The sequence below is a fragment of the Anguilla anguilla genome, chromosome 2 (genome assembly GCF_013347855.1).
Source record: "Anguilla anguilla isolate fAngAng1 chromosome 2, fAngAng1.pri, whole genome shotgun sequence".
In the NCBI taxonomy this organism is placed as follows: domain Eukaryota; kingdom Metazoa; phylum Chordata; class Actinopteri; order Anguilliformes; family Anguillidae; genus Anguilla; species Anguilla anguilla.
This window is the reverse complement of record NC_049202.1, coordinates 30671110-30684945: the sequence shown is the minus strand read 5'-3', so window position 1 is coordinate 30684945 and position 13836 is coordinate 30671110. Positions and strand designations below refer to the sequence as shown.

At 39.2% G+C, this 13836-nt stretch overlaps 1 protein-coding gene across 1 annotated transcript in view; it reads right to left on the bottom strand.

Annotated features, from left to right (window-relative positions):
- Positions 1-6422: 6422 nt before the first annotated feature.
- ddx21 (DEAD (Asp-Glu-Ala-Asp) box helicase 21) overlaps positions 6423-13836 on the bottom strand; it is a 28138-nt gene continuing 20724 nt past the window's right edge. Inside the window, exons 13-16 of the mRNA XM_035405397.1 lie at positions 12683-12842; positions 10274-10408; positions 9871-9915; positions 6423-6892 (exon numbers count right to left, since the gene is read on the bottom strand). Of these exons, the coding sequence (XP_035261288.1) occupies positions 6641-6892; positions 9871-9915; positions 10274-10408; positions 12683-12842 (592 nt within the window). The 3' untranslated portion in view covers positions 6423-6640. The remainder of the gene's footprint in view (positions 6893-9870; positions 9916-10273; positions 10409-12682; positions 12843-13836) is intronic.

The following is a 13836-nucleotide window of genomic DNA, read 5'->3' as shown; positions in this document are numbered from 1 at the left end:
ATGAATGTGCTCAAGATGCATCAGTGGTATCATCACCATGGAAACCACCCATGAAGACATGTCAACCCTAAGCAAGTGCTTTTTTTAATAGCCATTATATTTCCTCTTCAGTATCCATCACAAAACCACAACATCGGGGCCTCTAGTGGTGCAGTCTGTAGAGTGCTATCCACATGCTCAATGAGAGCTGCGACATCCGCAGTTCGAATCCGACCACCGACCTTTGTCGCTCGTCTCTCTCTCCTCCTAATTCTTCCTGTCTCTCTATATTATCCTATCCAAATAAAGCTGAAAAAGCCCCAAATAAAATTAATGTTCTCTTTTCACAGCATGTTTTCTGAAAGATAAATAAATGGAGGAAAGGCTGATATTTCATAAGACAGTAACTAGATTGGACTCACCTAAAACCTTTATTTTTTAATTTAATAGAACCCACAGAGTACAAGAGATGATCATGGACAACAGGAATTATTTTCAATCATAACTTCTGAATTATTTCAAATAATTAAAATAAATCTAATTTTAAATCTAGATTTAAGTATAGTACAGTACAGTAACTTTTTTGTGAATTAACTGGCTTTAAGCTAAATATTCTGTTAAAACTTTCAACTGATGCCTAGATTGAGCAAACCCTCTGAAGAAACTCTTTTCCAGAGGATCTCAAAACAATATTTACATTGTACAGACAGGTCCATTGTAATTTTTTTAAAAAGCCAAATGCTTGCACAGTCCATCATTCAAACCACATATCAAATGCAGTACACTGCTCCTTTCAGGTAAAAGTGTTAACCATTTCAGTTTCTGTCCTAAAAAAAAACTAAACACAGTGACAGTGTATTGTTATGCTTTAGGAAGAGCAGGGTTTACAGATGTGATTTGAAGCTCATTATCCTGTTTCTAAGACAAGAATTGAGCTTAAATGAGTAAATACACATTTTCATAAGTGAACACTTCCTGTAGAAATAACATCTGGTACAACTCCTGAAGACTGGATGCAGGAATAACCTGCTGGATACCGGATGTTGTGATCAATACCAAAAGGATGGAATTGTTCCTACTGAAATGCCGTTTAAGCACTATAATGAACACACACAATAATGAAGTACTGCATTTACAGGAATGCTTTTCGTCTCAGTCAAAACAAGAAATAATCAAATAATGCACAATCTATTTATTCCGCATTATTTTAATTTTAAAGGCTTACTATGCAGGATTTTTACCTTGAAAATATAAAACCATGCTAAGGCATATCTATGATGCACTAGCAATCTCTGTCTTTACGCACTTTCGCCAAATTCGCCACACCAGAGCCGATGGTTTGGGATCAGCGGAGTGTTTGTTGCTAGGTAGCTAACTGCTGCAATGGTAATACAATACGGCGAAGCAAAAAGACAAGCTGACAGGGCTTGTTCAAGAACTAGAGCAAACCTTGGAATTGTTCTTTCTTAGTGGTTTCCGCTGAAGAGGAGGAAAAGCTATGTGGAGATGGTTTGTTTTATATTGGACCAGCAAGTAACGTTACTTCTAGTTTTGGTAGCTAGATGGCTGAAGTGGGGTACTCAGGATGAGTGTGGGGTTGACGTCGGAGACTTCTTTGTAAACACAGAACCTCAGCAAGGTGAACAAATTCTGCATACTACGCCTTTAATAAAAGTGTCAAATAAATGTTTTAGTTTGAAACCAGTGTATCCTCTTAGACAATTTTAAGAGTAATGATTGCTGCCAAATGACTCCGGTTTCAAAAGTTCAGTTTGGTGGATTGTGCTCATATGTTTACAATAAACTGGCATTACAGTATACATGTAGGTTGGTAATCCAAAACAAACTTTACTAAAACAAAACAGGTCCAATTAAGATAAATTTTGTTTCAGTTGACTATCTTATCAGTGTGAGGCCAATCATTCGACCTCACACTGATAAGATGCTGAATCACATTATAGTTTTTGCACTAGAACTTTCAGTGATGTACTGTAACTACTGCAATTCATTAAAAATAATGTAAAAAATGTACAGCTTTGTTCTTTGATGTGAGATCTTGAAAGTCAGAAGTCAGTTTCATATTGTGCTGAAACTAAACTTAAACTGAAATAATAAAAAGGTTTTCTTGACAGCTGAATCAAAACCAGATGTAAACACTTAAACATCAACAATTAACAGAAGAGGAAACAAATATGATGGAAAGCATCACTGATATTAAGTCATAATACTGGTTTTGATCAGCTGTTTAGCAGTTTCTTATACACTACTTGTCAGGTAGCTCACAAGTTCTCACACCTGAAACTGGGGACCCTCAATCTCCAGTCTAAACACAGTTGCAATCTCTGAATTGTAATTAGCCGTTAATTGTTCTGAAATCGTCCACCAAAGGGTGATTTATACTCTTTAGGCTACATTATGTTTGAAATGCATGCAATGACAAAAATAAATAAATAAATAAAAATAATTCACCTAAGTCTCATCAGTCAGATTAACTAATGCTTTCAGTTAATTTTAGACAATGTGCTCTATCGGAAAAGATTCCTGCAGAAATAGGTTAATTTTAAAATTTAATTGGGATGGCAGGTATGCCTTCCCGCCAAGTTACGCCTTGGCGGGGGCATGCCCCATACCTATACAGCACCGAGAGTTTGGCACTTTTCAGGGTTCCCCACAGAAATAACCACAACAGCCACAGACACTCAGCCCTTAAAAACATTAAATTCTGTACATTCTGACCCCATTTCAACAGACAGATTTCATAAACAACTTCACATGTCCACACAATAAAGCCCCAAACTAAGGGGATTTTGCGTTTTCTCCTTCTTCTTCTTCTTCTTCTTCTTCTTCTCATTCTTATTTTTCCTGCCGCCTATCCCACTAATAACATGTCTCCCCATTGGCCATTTTACCGACACCCGCCAAATCTTCACCTACACGACCCAATGAAAAACTCGCATACACACGCAAAATACCCATACCTTTTTACTCAGAAACATTTTTCAGTACAAACAGCTAGTCCGCCTGTGGCCTAGTGGGTAAGGTTACAGTCTTGGGAACACAGGGTCCAAGATTCAAGCCCAGCTAGGAACGTGTTTCTTTAACCTGCTTTTACACGCACTAATAATTGTCTACTACTTCTCAATTATTGCTTTTGCACCATATCTACCAGCCATTCCCCAAACTGTATTATGACGTATCGTCCGCACGTTCAATTGTTAACCGGCTACAATATTGCAAAGTCATATGGATTCAATGGGAGCTCTTCTGTGCTAACTCACCTGTGTTCTTCTTTAAAACCACGGACAGGTTTGCTAATGATATTTCACGCATTGCATAGCTATGTCATGGTGCTGCCCTAACAAAGTGACAGACTGGTAAACCTCCGGTTGAACGATTGAATCCCGCCTCGTCCTCAGGCAGATCATTTCCTCTTTTACACTAACGTTCTCTTACGCTTATATTTGCTTTACTAAAACTCACTCATGGCCACCCATATGCATTTCATGACGGCAAATGTATTCCTTTTATTAAAAAGTTACACCAGTTCACAGCTGTGCCATTTCTACTAACTACATTTCTTCACTTGGCTACTGTACAAAACCTTCTTATCAGCAAACGCCACGTTTCTACATTCATGTTACCTCGCCCTGTTCTCTATCTATTTAAGACCTTGGTGCTTGCATACCAGGCAGCTAAGGGGTCAGCACCAGGGTACATTCAGAGGATCATCAGACCCTACACACCCGCCAGACCTCTCCGTTCTGCCACCTCTGGATGCTTGGCACCCCCCCCCCTCTTCGCGTCTGTACTTCCCGCTCCCGTCTGCGGTCTGTCCTGGCCCCTCGCTGGTGGAATGACCTCCCCGTGACGGTCAGAACCGCAGAGAATCTCACCACCTTCAAACGCAGACTGAAGACTCATCTCTTCAGGCTGCACCTCTCCCCACCCCTCCCTAGCCTATAGTTTAGCTCACTGTACCTAGTTAGGATAATATGATTGTTAGTGTATCTGGCAGGATTGTTTTTGTCTGATTAGGTGTGATTAGATGTGATTCCAGTGCTAGTTTGTACTTGGTAGGATTCTTGCTTGCTGAACAAGCTTACTCTACAGGGTTGGAGTCCTGATCGATGTGGTCACTTCTGGCACTACGATCCTTACTTCACTCTAGTGTTTCTTTTGAAGCTCTACATCATGAACCAATGCACTTGTTGTACGTCGCTCTGGATAAGAGCGTCTGCTAAATGCCTATAATGTAATGTAATGTAATCTAGCCACATACAAACAATTACTACGTATGTACGTTCTGCAACTCCCCATTAAAACATTACATTTAAAAACATGATTCACTCATAATTATAACTACTAGTACTGAACATGAAAAAAACACGGCGGTGCAATAGATTTCACACGTTACTTAACCCTCCACTTTAACAGCTAGCGCTTTATAGCGACTGTTATATATACCGTTCGATAAGGAATAAGCTCGCTCAAGGTCACTCCATTTACTTCGCACTATACTCCGTGATCATGTCAACCTTCACCTACATGCCCATTCTGATAAAAACATATTGTTTCAACTACGCAATTTCATAATTTCATCCTAATTTCTCTCACACTGTTGTTATTTTCTCATATGCAAAGCCTGCTGGGACATATGCATCTGCTCCTATTCTCCACTATCATGTTTTCTGGTTCTAGTTTAGCAAAACAGCGAAGAGGATTCCTACCTGCAGATAAGCCTATTAAAATGCCTTATAAACCTTACAAACACTAAAAGTGCATCTCCACGAAATAACAGACAACGGAGCAGGACAGAAGGCTACACAAGTTGCGACCTAGGGAGAATTCTACGGGCTTGCTGATTCTTTTGTCAGTCAAGGCTCGTTGGATGGACGTCAAACCCGTGAGTACATACACTGGCCATATTTCATATGCGTTTCTGATACGTTTTACACTTATACACCACCGCAAGCTTTGTCACAGCCACTGTTTTACATATATAGCAAACCGAAACTGCTAAACGGTACACGCTCATCAGACTGTACAAATTCACACAAGGATAGCCATAATCCACAACCGTTTCTTACAGGGTCACTTCGCATTTCTCACTCTCATAATAAAACGCTTTGCAAAAAGAAATGATATCTCATAAAAAACACGTTTTCAACGTACAAAAATGCCAAGTTACTCAAAAGTATTGATATCAAAATGACGCCAAGTTACGGTACTACAAACAATATAGGCTATCTTGCCTCACCTAAATGACATAAGATGTATTTCAAAGCAATGCTACCCAATATTTCCTCAATTCTTTCAAGTCACTTGGCCCTGTGTTTTGTAATCTTACCATTTTACAATATCATGCAAACTTTGTGTCAGATCAAAGAGTCAAATATTTCGAATTTCCTCATGGAACACATTGAAATTAATGTACAAAACTGCTGCTGAGTAAGTACAGGAAGCATATTTCTCCAGAAAACATGTTTGTACTTGCTTCTGAACTGAATTTGAGTACATGTGCAAGTTATTGTATATTTGCTACGTACAATAAATACTGCATGTAAAATACATATTGTACATACATAGAGAACTTCTTTATCCCCATGGGGACATTTCCCTCGCAGCATGTTACATTCACATTTACGAACACACACTTATACCAAGAAACATACTATCATTCACGCAACAGAAAGGCTGGGCAGCGAAATACATACATACCAATACAAATTGGACATATACACGCCTATTCAATCAATCTTGACTGTGAGAGAGCCATCCACACATATGTTTGGCCTGTCCATGTAGTGCATGCTTATACACACAGGGCCAAGTAACTTGACGTCATTTTGATATCAATACTTTTGAGTAACTTGGCATTTTTGTACGTTGAAAACGTGTTTTTTATGAGATATAGAATTACTAGAGGGGTACCAACTGCTGTCTGCATGGAACCTGGAAGCCCATTTCATGAATCAAGCTTAAAGTGAAGCTTTTTAAATTGGTCTGATGGCAACCATGCGCAATATTTTTAAAAAATGTATATGCTTTTATTAACAGAAAATAAATCTGACTTTTTTAATTTATTTGAGATTTTTAAGTAATTTTTTCACTGAAATCTACAAAGTTCTACACTGCCCTCTACAGGAGGCTTTGGCATTAATCATTTGGAAGCCTTGTTTATTGCAGAAAGGATATGCCTTATCATGGACATGCACAGCATAGCTCACGAACAGCGTATCCTAACAATTTTCATTGGTCGGCACATGCAATTCCAAATTATCACAGAACTGAGCACAACACACTTCAACATTAATTGATTGAAGCTGTCTAACTAAAAACAACATACACAGTCGGTCCCCATTAATTTTTTTGAGAAAGCCTGATCAAGCTACATAATAGAAATGTTATTGTCAATGATATTAATAATACAATGCACACCCAGGTATTTTTTTAAAGAACACCTTTAATGAAATTGAACTCATTCCTATGAATGGGCTATAGATGATTACATATAAATAATTGCCAAGCAATCATTCAATACAAGTTCAGGGATGACATGGTTGTTGTACAACATGAAGACATGTCTCAGCTCCCCAGACTTGTCTATAAATTGTAAGCATACAAAAGGAGCAGGAATATGAAATCAGTCCAGAGCACAGAGTTAATAATCAAAGGCCTGGCTAAAACTGCGTTTCTGACCTCTTCCTGCCCCTCCCCTGCCTCCCCCTCTCCTGTTGTTGCTGTGGTTCCAGGAGCTTCTTCCACCTCCTCCCCGTCCTCCTCCACGTCCTCCTCCACGGCGACCACCGAATCCACCAGACCCCCGGTCACCACCAGTACGTTTGCTCTCCTCCAGCTCAGGAAGCTCCGTGGCAACAGACAGCTGCCAACGTCGACCGTCCTGCCACACTTCCTGTAGAAAGGGCAGGAAGGGTGCAACAATGATGTGTGAGACAAATTGCACATACCAACGTTTGGGTGTATTTGGCGTCATACCAACCAAATACACCCAAAAATAATACCCATAATTAGGGCTGGTAACAATAGTACAGACTATCAAACCAACATGTTATGGGAACATTGCAGAAGGTGATCTCTACTAATGGAGAATGTAGCTTGTATCTGGTGATTATATAAACAGTATAATTACATGAATGAGTGAGTGAGTGCACTTAAGGCGGAAATGAACACATTCAGAGATTCTAATGTAATTTATTGAAAAGAGTAAATGATCACGATTCAAAAGTACACTTGAGGCCAAAAGTTTACATACTGTACACCTAGGCTAAAGACATTCAAACTCAATTCTTCACAACTCCACACATTTCATGTTGCCATACATTTTCTGGGTATATACTTTATATAAATTATGTCAATTAGGGTATCTACTTCATTCCCATAAAAGGTCATTTCAAAATAATAGCTAAGAGACCGATGTATTTCAGCTTTTTCTGTGCAGTTCAAATTTCATTCTGGCTTTTTTATGCCGGTCTTGGAGTTGGGGCTTCTTCCTTTCAGGCCATGGCGATGTTGTTGTCTTGGGGTTCAGTTGAACCTTTTGGACCAAAGTTTGTCAGCTCTGGGAGTTCATCTGTGCCTCTTTGCTGAATGATGCAGTGTCTATGTGGTCCCAAGATTTTCATATGTGCATAAAATTGTTTGTACAGGTGCTTGCGGTACCTTCAGTTGATTATAAATTGCTCCTAAGGAGGAACCGGACTTAAGGAGGTCCACAAGGCCTTGGCTGAGTTGCTTGGATTTTCCCATGGTAACAAGGGCAAAAAGGCAGTGGCACTAAACGTAGGCCCTTAAATACAGCCACAGGTGCCAATTAACTCCCACTTAACTCCTAATTATGTATAAAATGTCTAATTTTCCTTTTGGAATAGCGTTTTATAGGTCAGCGTAACCGAAAATTGTCTTATCGCATTCACTTACGCATTCACTCTGTGGTAGCAGTAAAAGACGCTGCACCTAACGAAACGTTGTCAACGATTTTTTGTCATTTCTTGTAAAATACTATTATTATTGAGGACTTCTGGGCATAGCTAAGCCATATGTTTGCTGATATACCTATCGGACATAGTCTGCGAATATCTGCATAAGCCTTAACGGGTTGTTTTGCTTCGCTTCTTCTCAATTTTGCCACAAAACGAAATCGAAAAGGAAGAAAAAACCGGAAACCGTACTACTATGTGGACTTCGGCTAAAAAAAATAGGTCTTTGTTTCTAACGGTAGAAATTTTAAATGAAATAACTAATCGACAAATGAAGGGCGACAAATTCATTAGAAGGACAATATCAGTCATGAGTAGCAAGGCACGTCCCACGTCCCTGTGCCTAATGTGGAGTTTGATGTTGAATGGGCTTCTACTGAATGGGGGGGTTTGCTCACACAGGAATCAAAAATCTACAAATATCTAAATATTGAAGCAAGCAACCTATAAACCGTCTGGGATGCACACAAAACTTCGGGTAGGTGTGAAAATGAGCCCAAATTGCAATTCCCCTTTAATGAGCTGAAATAATTAAGAAAACAAGCAGAAGCTAGTTAACAGAAGCTAATTTATCTTCGAAAATAGCCCATGTTGCCCACACCGGCTTTGACTTGGACTTGACAGATTGTATTGACTACAGCCCTGCCTGTAATGCTGCCAGGACTCCCTGAAGAAAGTGTTTTCAGGAGCATATGAAAACAAGCATTTCTATGTAGTTTCTCCAAAAAAATGTTTTAAAAATGTAATTCAATTAAAAAAGCACCTTCTACCTTACAATCAGTGAAATAATTCTCAGATATCCCAGTGCCGAGTAAATTACCTAAAAGCAAGTTACAACCTGAAGAAAAAATAAAAAATAAAAAACCGACCCTCCCTATGATCTACCCATCGTGAATTTTTCCCCTGCTTGGGAACACTGTATAAGTTACAGTAACCGTACAGTCTCTTGTTCAAGCAAATTGACACAGCTTGGAGACGTAGTTTATGGCTTTCTTCTAGCTGAAAAGCTGTTCTGCTGCGTACAGAGTTAATTTCATTTTGCGTTTATGCATAGCACAGAGTGGCAGCTTAGCGCACGCTTTATTATTGTTTATTGGAGCTTTGTTCTCTATTGCCAAATGCTAGCATAAAGAACATTGCAATAGTGATACAGGACACTAGATTGTAAATCGTTTAGGATTTGATATTCTGTAAATAATTAAAATTTTACTCATGGGTTCTCACCCTGTTGTGATAAGGAGGCTTGTATCCCTTGTACCTCTTTGATGCTATGAGCACCATATAAAATGCCTTTGAAAGCTTTGATAACTAATAAAAGGGGTGCTGGGAGGCTGGGTCTCATTTAATACAGGCACAGTATGCATATGCAAATTGCAGCAGCCTTGTATGCTTGGTGAGACCCCCATAATATCAGGGGATTTGGTAATTTTGTTAGAAATCAGTTCTTTATTTAAAGCTTAGAACCATGTCTGTACTGTATACAGTTTTGGAGATAATGGGGTTTTACTTAAGATGGGGGTGGGGGGGTCGTGCGAAAAACCCTGGGTTTAAAGTGGGTTATGGGGGTTAACTTGCCTTAATGGCTCATCACACAAAAAAAGTGAAAATAGTAGGTGCGAAAATTTTAGATGTGTAAATAGGAGACAAGGGTGAAAACCCCTACTTTGAGCATAAAATATAGCATGTCATTGATCATAAGGTTTTGAAATGAAAATTCATGAAATGCGACAAAATAAGTATGGCTGGGGGGTGGGGTTGCACAAAAAATTATGGTTCAGATTTTTTGTTTTAAAAGTTGGCTTGGCACATCCACATTTCTTATTACACGTCACATAAATTTAAGACATTAGTTCTGAGTTCATATTTAAAATGAGAAGAAACTGGCATTGCATACCTGGATCTCTTTCACCTTAGCTGCTGGGACATCAAAACAAACTCCCTTTAAAAAGACAACAAAAAATATGAGTAAGGACATGCCACGTGGAGATCACGAATAGTTGGTGAAAAACTACCGAAAACATTGTGTACATGTAAATATTTGTATGCACAGTAAAACAGTTTATGTTTTATGTCATCATCCTTTTATATTCATTCGTACATTTGACGTACAAACAGACCCAAAAGCCCTCAGACCTGAGAGTGGGTCTTATTCCCCAACATACCAGTAAATCTAAACCATTAAACAATAGTGAATTCAGGGAATGTTCATTCATGCCCTTAGTTCAGTGTGAATTCATAGAATGATATGGGCAAGTCTTGCCCTTAAATCAAGGAATCCAATAGTGTGGAACACATACGGTCTTGCCCTTGAGGAAGGTCATCCTCTGGATCTTATTGTCTATGTCCTCTCCAAGCTGCTCCTTTAGGCTCTTCCAGGCATAACTGATGCTGTGCATCTCTTGAGAGCACTTCATCAGCATGGTTGTGTAGCCCTAATGTGGAACAAAGAATAAATGTAAATACTACCAACATCAGATAAGCGCCCAGCAAACTTTGGTGTTTGGGGACTTCAGACTGCATCTAGAAGAACACTGCAATGCTATTTGCTCCCCTGTGTTAAGTTCAATTCCCTCTTCTATAACAATGCTGAAATTTAGACCACCTTATGTTACCACAGAATCACATTACTGTCTAACTGCAAGTAATATACACAGGGTTTTTCCTGTGGGCTGCCGAAGAACTTTTACAAGGCACTATAGGAAAAATAGTGGAAGAAAAAAAAACACGTGTAAAAAAATTAGACATGGTCCATGCATTTTTTGACAATTCATGAACGGTCATGACTGTTTTGACTGATTTTCTTTCTTTTTTTTGTTTGTACAATACAAAAAAACAGGTTTCATGAAAGACTCTAACCTTGCAATGTACAACATGTTGTTGAATGTTGTTTGAATGACCACATTCTAAAGAGAATGTGGTCATTCAAACGCTGAGAGACATGCATACACATTTTGAACACCATCTAGTGTCCCTAATCTCCAAATCGGAAGCCCACTCAATGACCTCCCTGGGTACTAACCATGACCTCCCTGGGTCAAGGCTCCAGAGTGTGACCATTTTGGTCGCACATGCAACCAAAAATATGTCAAGTGCGACTAAACATTTTCATTGGTCGCACCGGTGCGCGCCTGACATATAGCAGGTCTGTCTCTGTGTGTGTATGTGTGTAGTGTAATTTTTTTTTCCCCACCCGCATTCTGCGAAGACCCGCCCCTACTCTGCCTATGATTGGTGCTGACCCTGATATTATTCTTCGCTGAATGCGGGTGGGGAAAAAAATAAGGCGTGTATTAGTGATGTGCGGATCGCAGTTATATCCACAGGCACTGCGGTTAATCCGCAGATCGGGCGGGCAGAGTCATAAAAATTAACATTCTGATTAATAGCGGATGGGTGAAATAATACATCATTAGTGAGGAAAATATTCATTGCATTCTCTAAAATGTGAACATATTTTAAGCTTAATTTTTTGCCAGGCACGAATTAGCAGACTAGACTCTCATTGCGCCAATTGCGGCGTCCATTTGTCTTAAGCAGCAATGGAGGTAAAAAAGATCCGAGAGAAAATTAAAAAAGGAGAATTAAAAACAAAAAAAAAGGAAGGGCAGAAAAGTTTCGTGTGAGAGCGATTTGAATAACCATGACGAGTCAATTGCTGGGTATGTCATATGCAACAGCTGCAAAATAATGAGAAATAATGGTAATGTGTGCTCGGTGCGGGTCTCTAAATCAGAAAAAATAATTTGTTCGGGTGGGTGGCGGGTGGAAGATTTATGCGTACATGCGGATTCGGATGACGTCAGAGCCAATCCGTGCATCACTAGTGTGTATGCGTGAAATCGCGCCCTGTACTCCTCCGGGAGCAGCACACACTTTTGCTTGAGTTATTTGAGTTTGATTTATTAATCTGAGTTTGTCAAGCACTGTAAACATCAGCACTTTAAGTTTTAAAAAAAAAATTTAGACAATTGAGGTTATTGCAATTTCTTGTTTGTGCTGTGCACCTTTATTCCTATAACATTTATCTGCACCTTTATTCCTGTTTACAATCATTTACATAACGTGTTATGAAATTACCAATGTGTATGGGAACTGACAAAAAAGGTAACGCTTAAAATGTATTATTGCGGCGCTAAAAGGAATGGTGAAAAGTTTTGGGTGCACCTAAATTATGTGCTGGTGCACCTACATTAAAAAGTTAGGCGCACCAGTGCAACCAATGTAAAAAGTTAGTCTGGAGCCCTGCCCTGGGTACTCTCGTTTTTTCTTGTGATATGCTGACAGATGTAATTCTGTAAGCATATCACCATAAAAAAGCATGTTGTTTGTAATAGCAACTCAGAGCCTGTTAAATTCATACTGACAGGGAATTAAAAAAAAAAAAACAAAGAAAACATGAAGACTGTAGAGAGCTTTACATTCTAAATCTATCTAAATATAGGGAGGCAACGCATGGAGTTGACAGTGGCAGTAAAGCCGGACCAACCGTAGTCTCTTTCATGCAAAGTCACCACCTTAGCCAAATTTTCAGCCAGGAAAAAACCCTGACACGATTTTCAAATTTGTGTTTACATGCAGAAGTTTACACTATTGTATATGAAGCAAGATCAAATTCTTCAGACATGGGTAAAAGAGCAGACACTCCATATTCATACCAACAATATTCCATATTGTGCTGACCACTTCTCAAAGTGCTTCAAACTTACTGCATCTGAGTTGAGAAGAGAGCGCTGTTCAATGGCAGTAGCACCAGATATGTGGGCCAAGGCAGCTGCCAAGGCCTCCACTGCCCCCCGCTGCTCGATCAGCTTCTCTGCAGCGTCACGGAAGTAATCAATGGCAGTTGTGGGTACAGAATCCAAACACCTGCGTTTGGTGAAGAATGATTCGTTAAGACGTACAGCATTGACGTGAGCAGAAAACAGGTTATTTATCTGCAAGACAAGGACCCAATTTACTGTTCTGGTACATGAATGGTTCAAAGTGCTGTTCCTGAGATCTACAGTTTTCATTGAACCCTAATTTGGCAAAACTAACTCTACTAATAAGCAGCTCAACAAGATCTGTAGCTGTTCAATGAGGCGTGCTTTTTTGGGGTTGGAGTTAAAACCTCATGGATGGCAGAGCCAGGAACAGGGTTGCGAACCATGGTTGAACATAAAGTTAAAACGCTTCTTTACCTACATCTTTGGACGATGCTTATCTTGCTATCAACAATGTTAAAAGAAGTACATACAGCACTTCCCATCAGTTTCCTTTTCAAGAGTGGTGGCTTGCAAGGTGAGTGCTCTGGTGGCCCTATATCAGTTCAAAAGTTGGCGTGTCAGTTTTCTCAACAAGAGTTAATTAAAACAGAAATCGCTGTCAGGGATTTTTTCTTTTTTTGTGGCCAAAATTTGTTTGGATCAGAATGCCAAAACATTGTTTGTATTTTATTTCATCTGGATAATCCTGCTATTCCCTGCCACTTCTGTTACAAGTGTAATAAAAACATTATGAAATGCATACATTTATTGTGTATTTACAGGACATTTCCCCATCAACATCTAAACTATGCTTTGTCCCAGGCTTAAGTTGGATTGTTTCCCCAGGAAAGAAGTTCCCCACTGTATTCTCCTTATTGTATATTTGGCTGTATTGCTTTGTTATGATTTGATTACTTTTTTCCCCCGGTTTCACCAATGATAGACTATAAAAAACAAAACACACCACTAATCTGCATGGCATACTTGAAGTGTTGATAATGTTGAAATGTTTGAGAATTCATATAAAACGCACAGATCTGATGTCACATTGTACCTAAGATTTTATGCAATTTTGTGTAAATGGATATTCCAGAAAAAAATTCATTTGAGGTTAA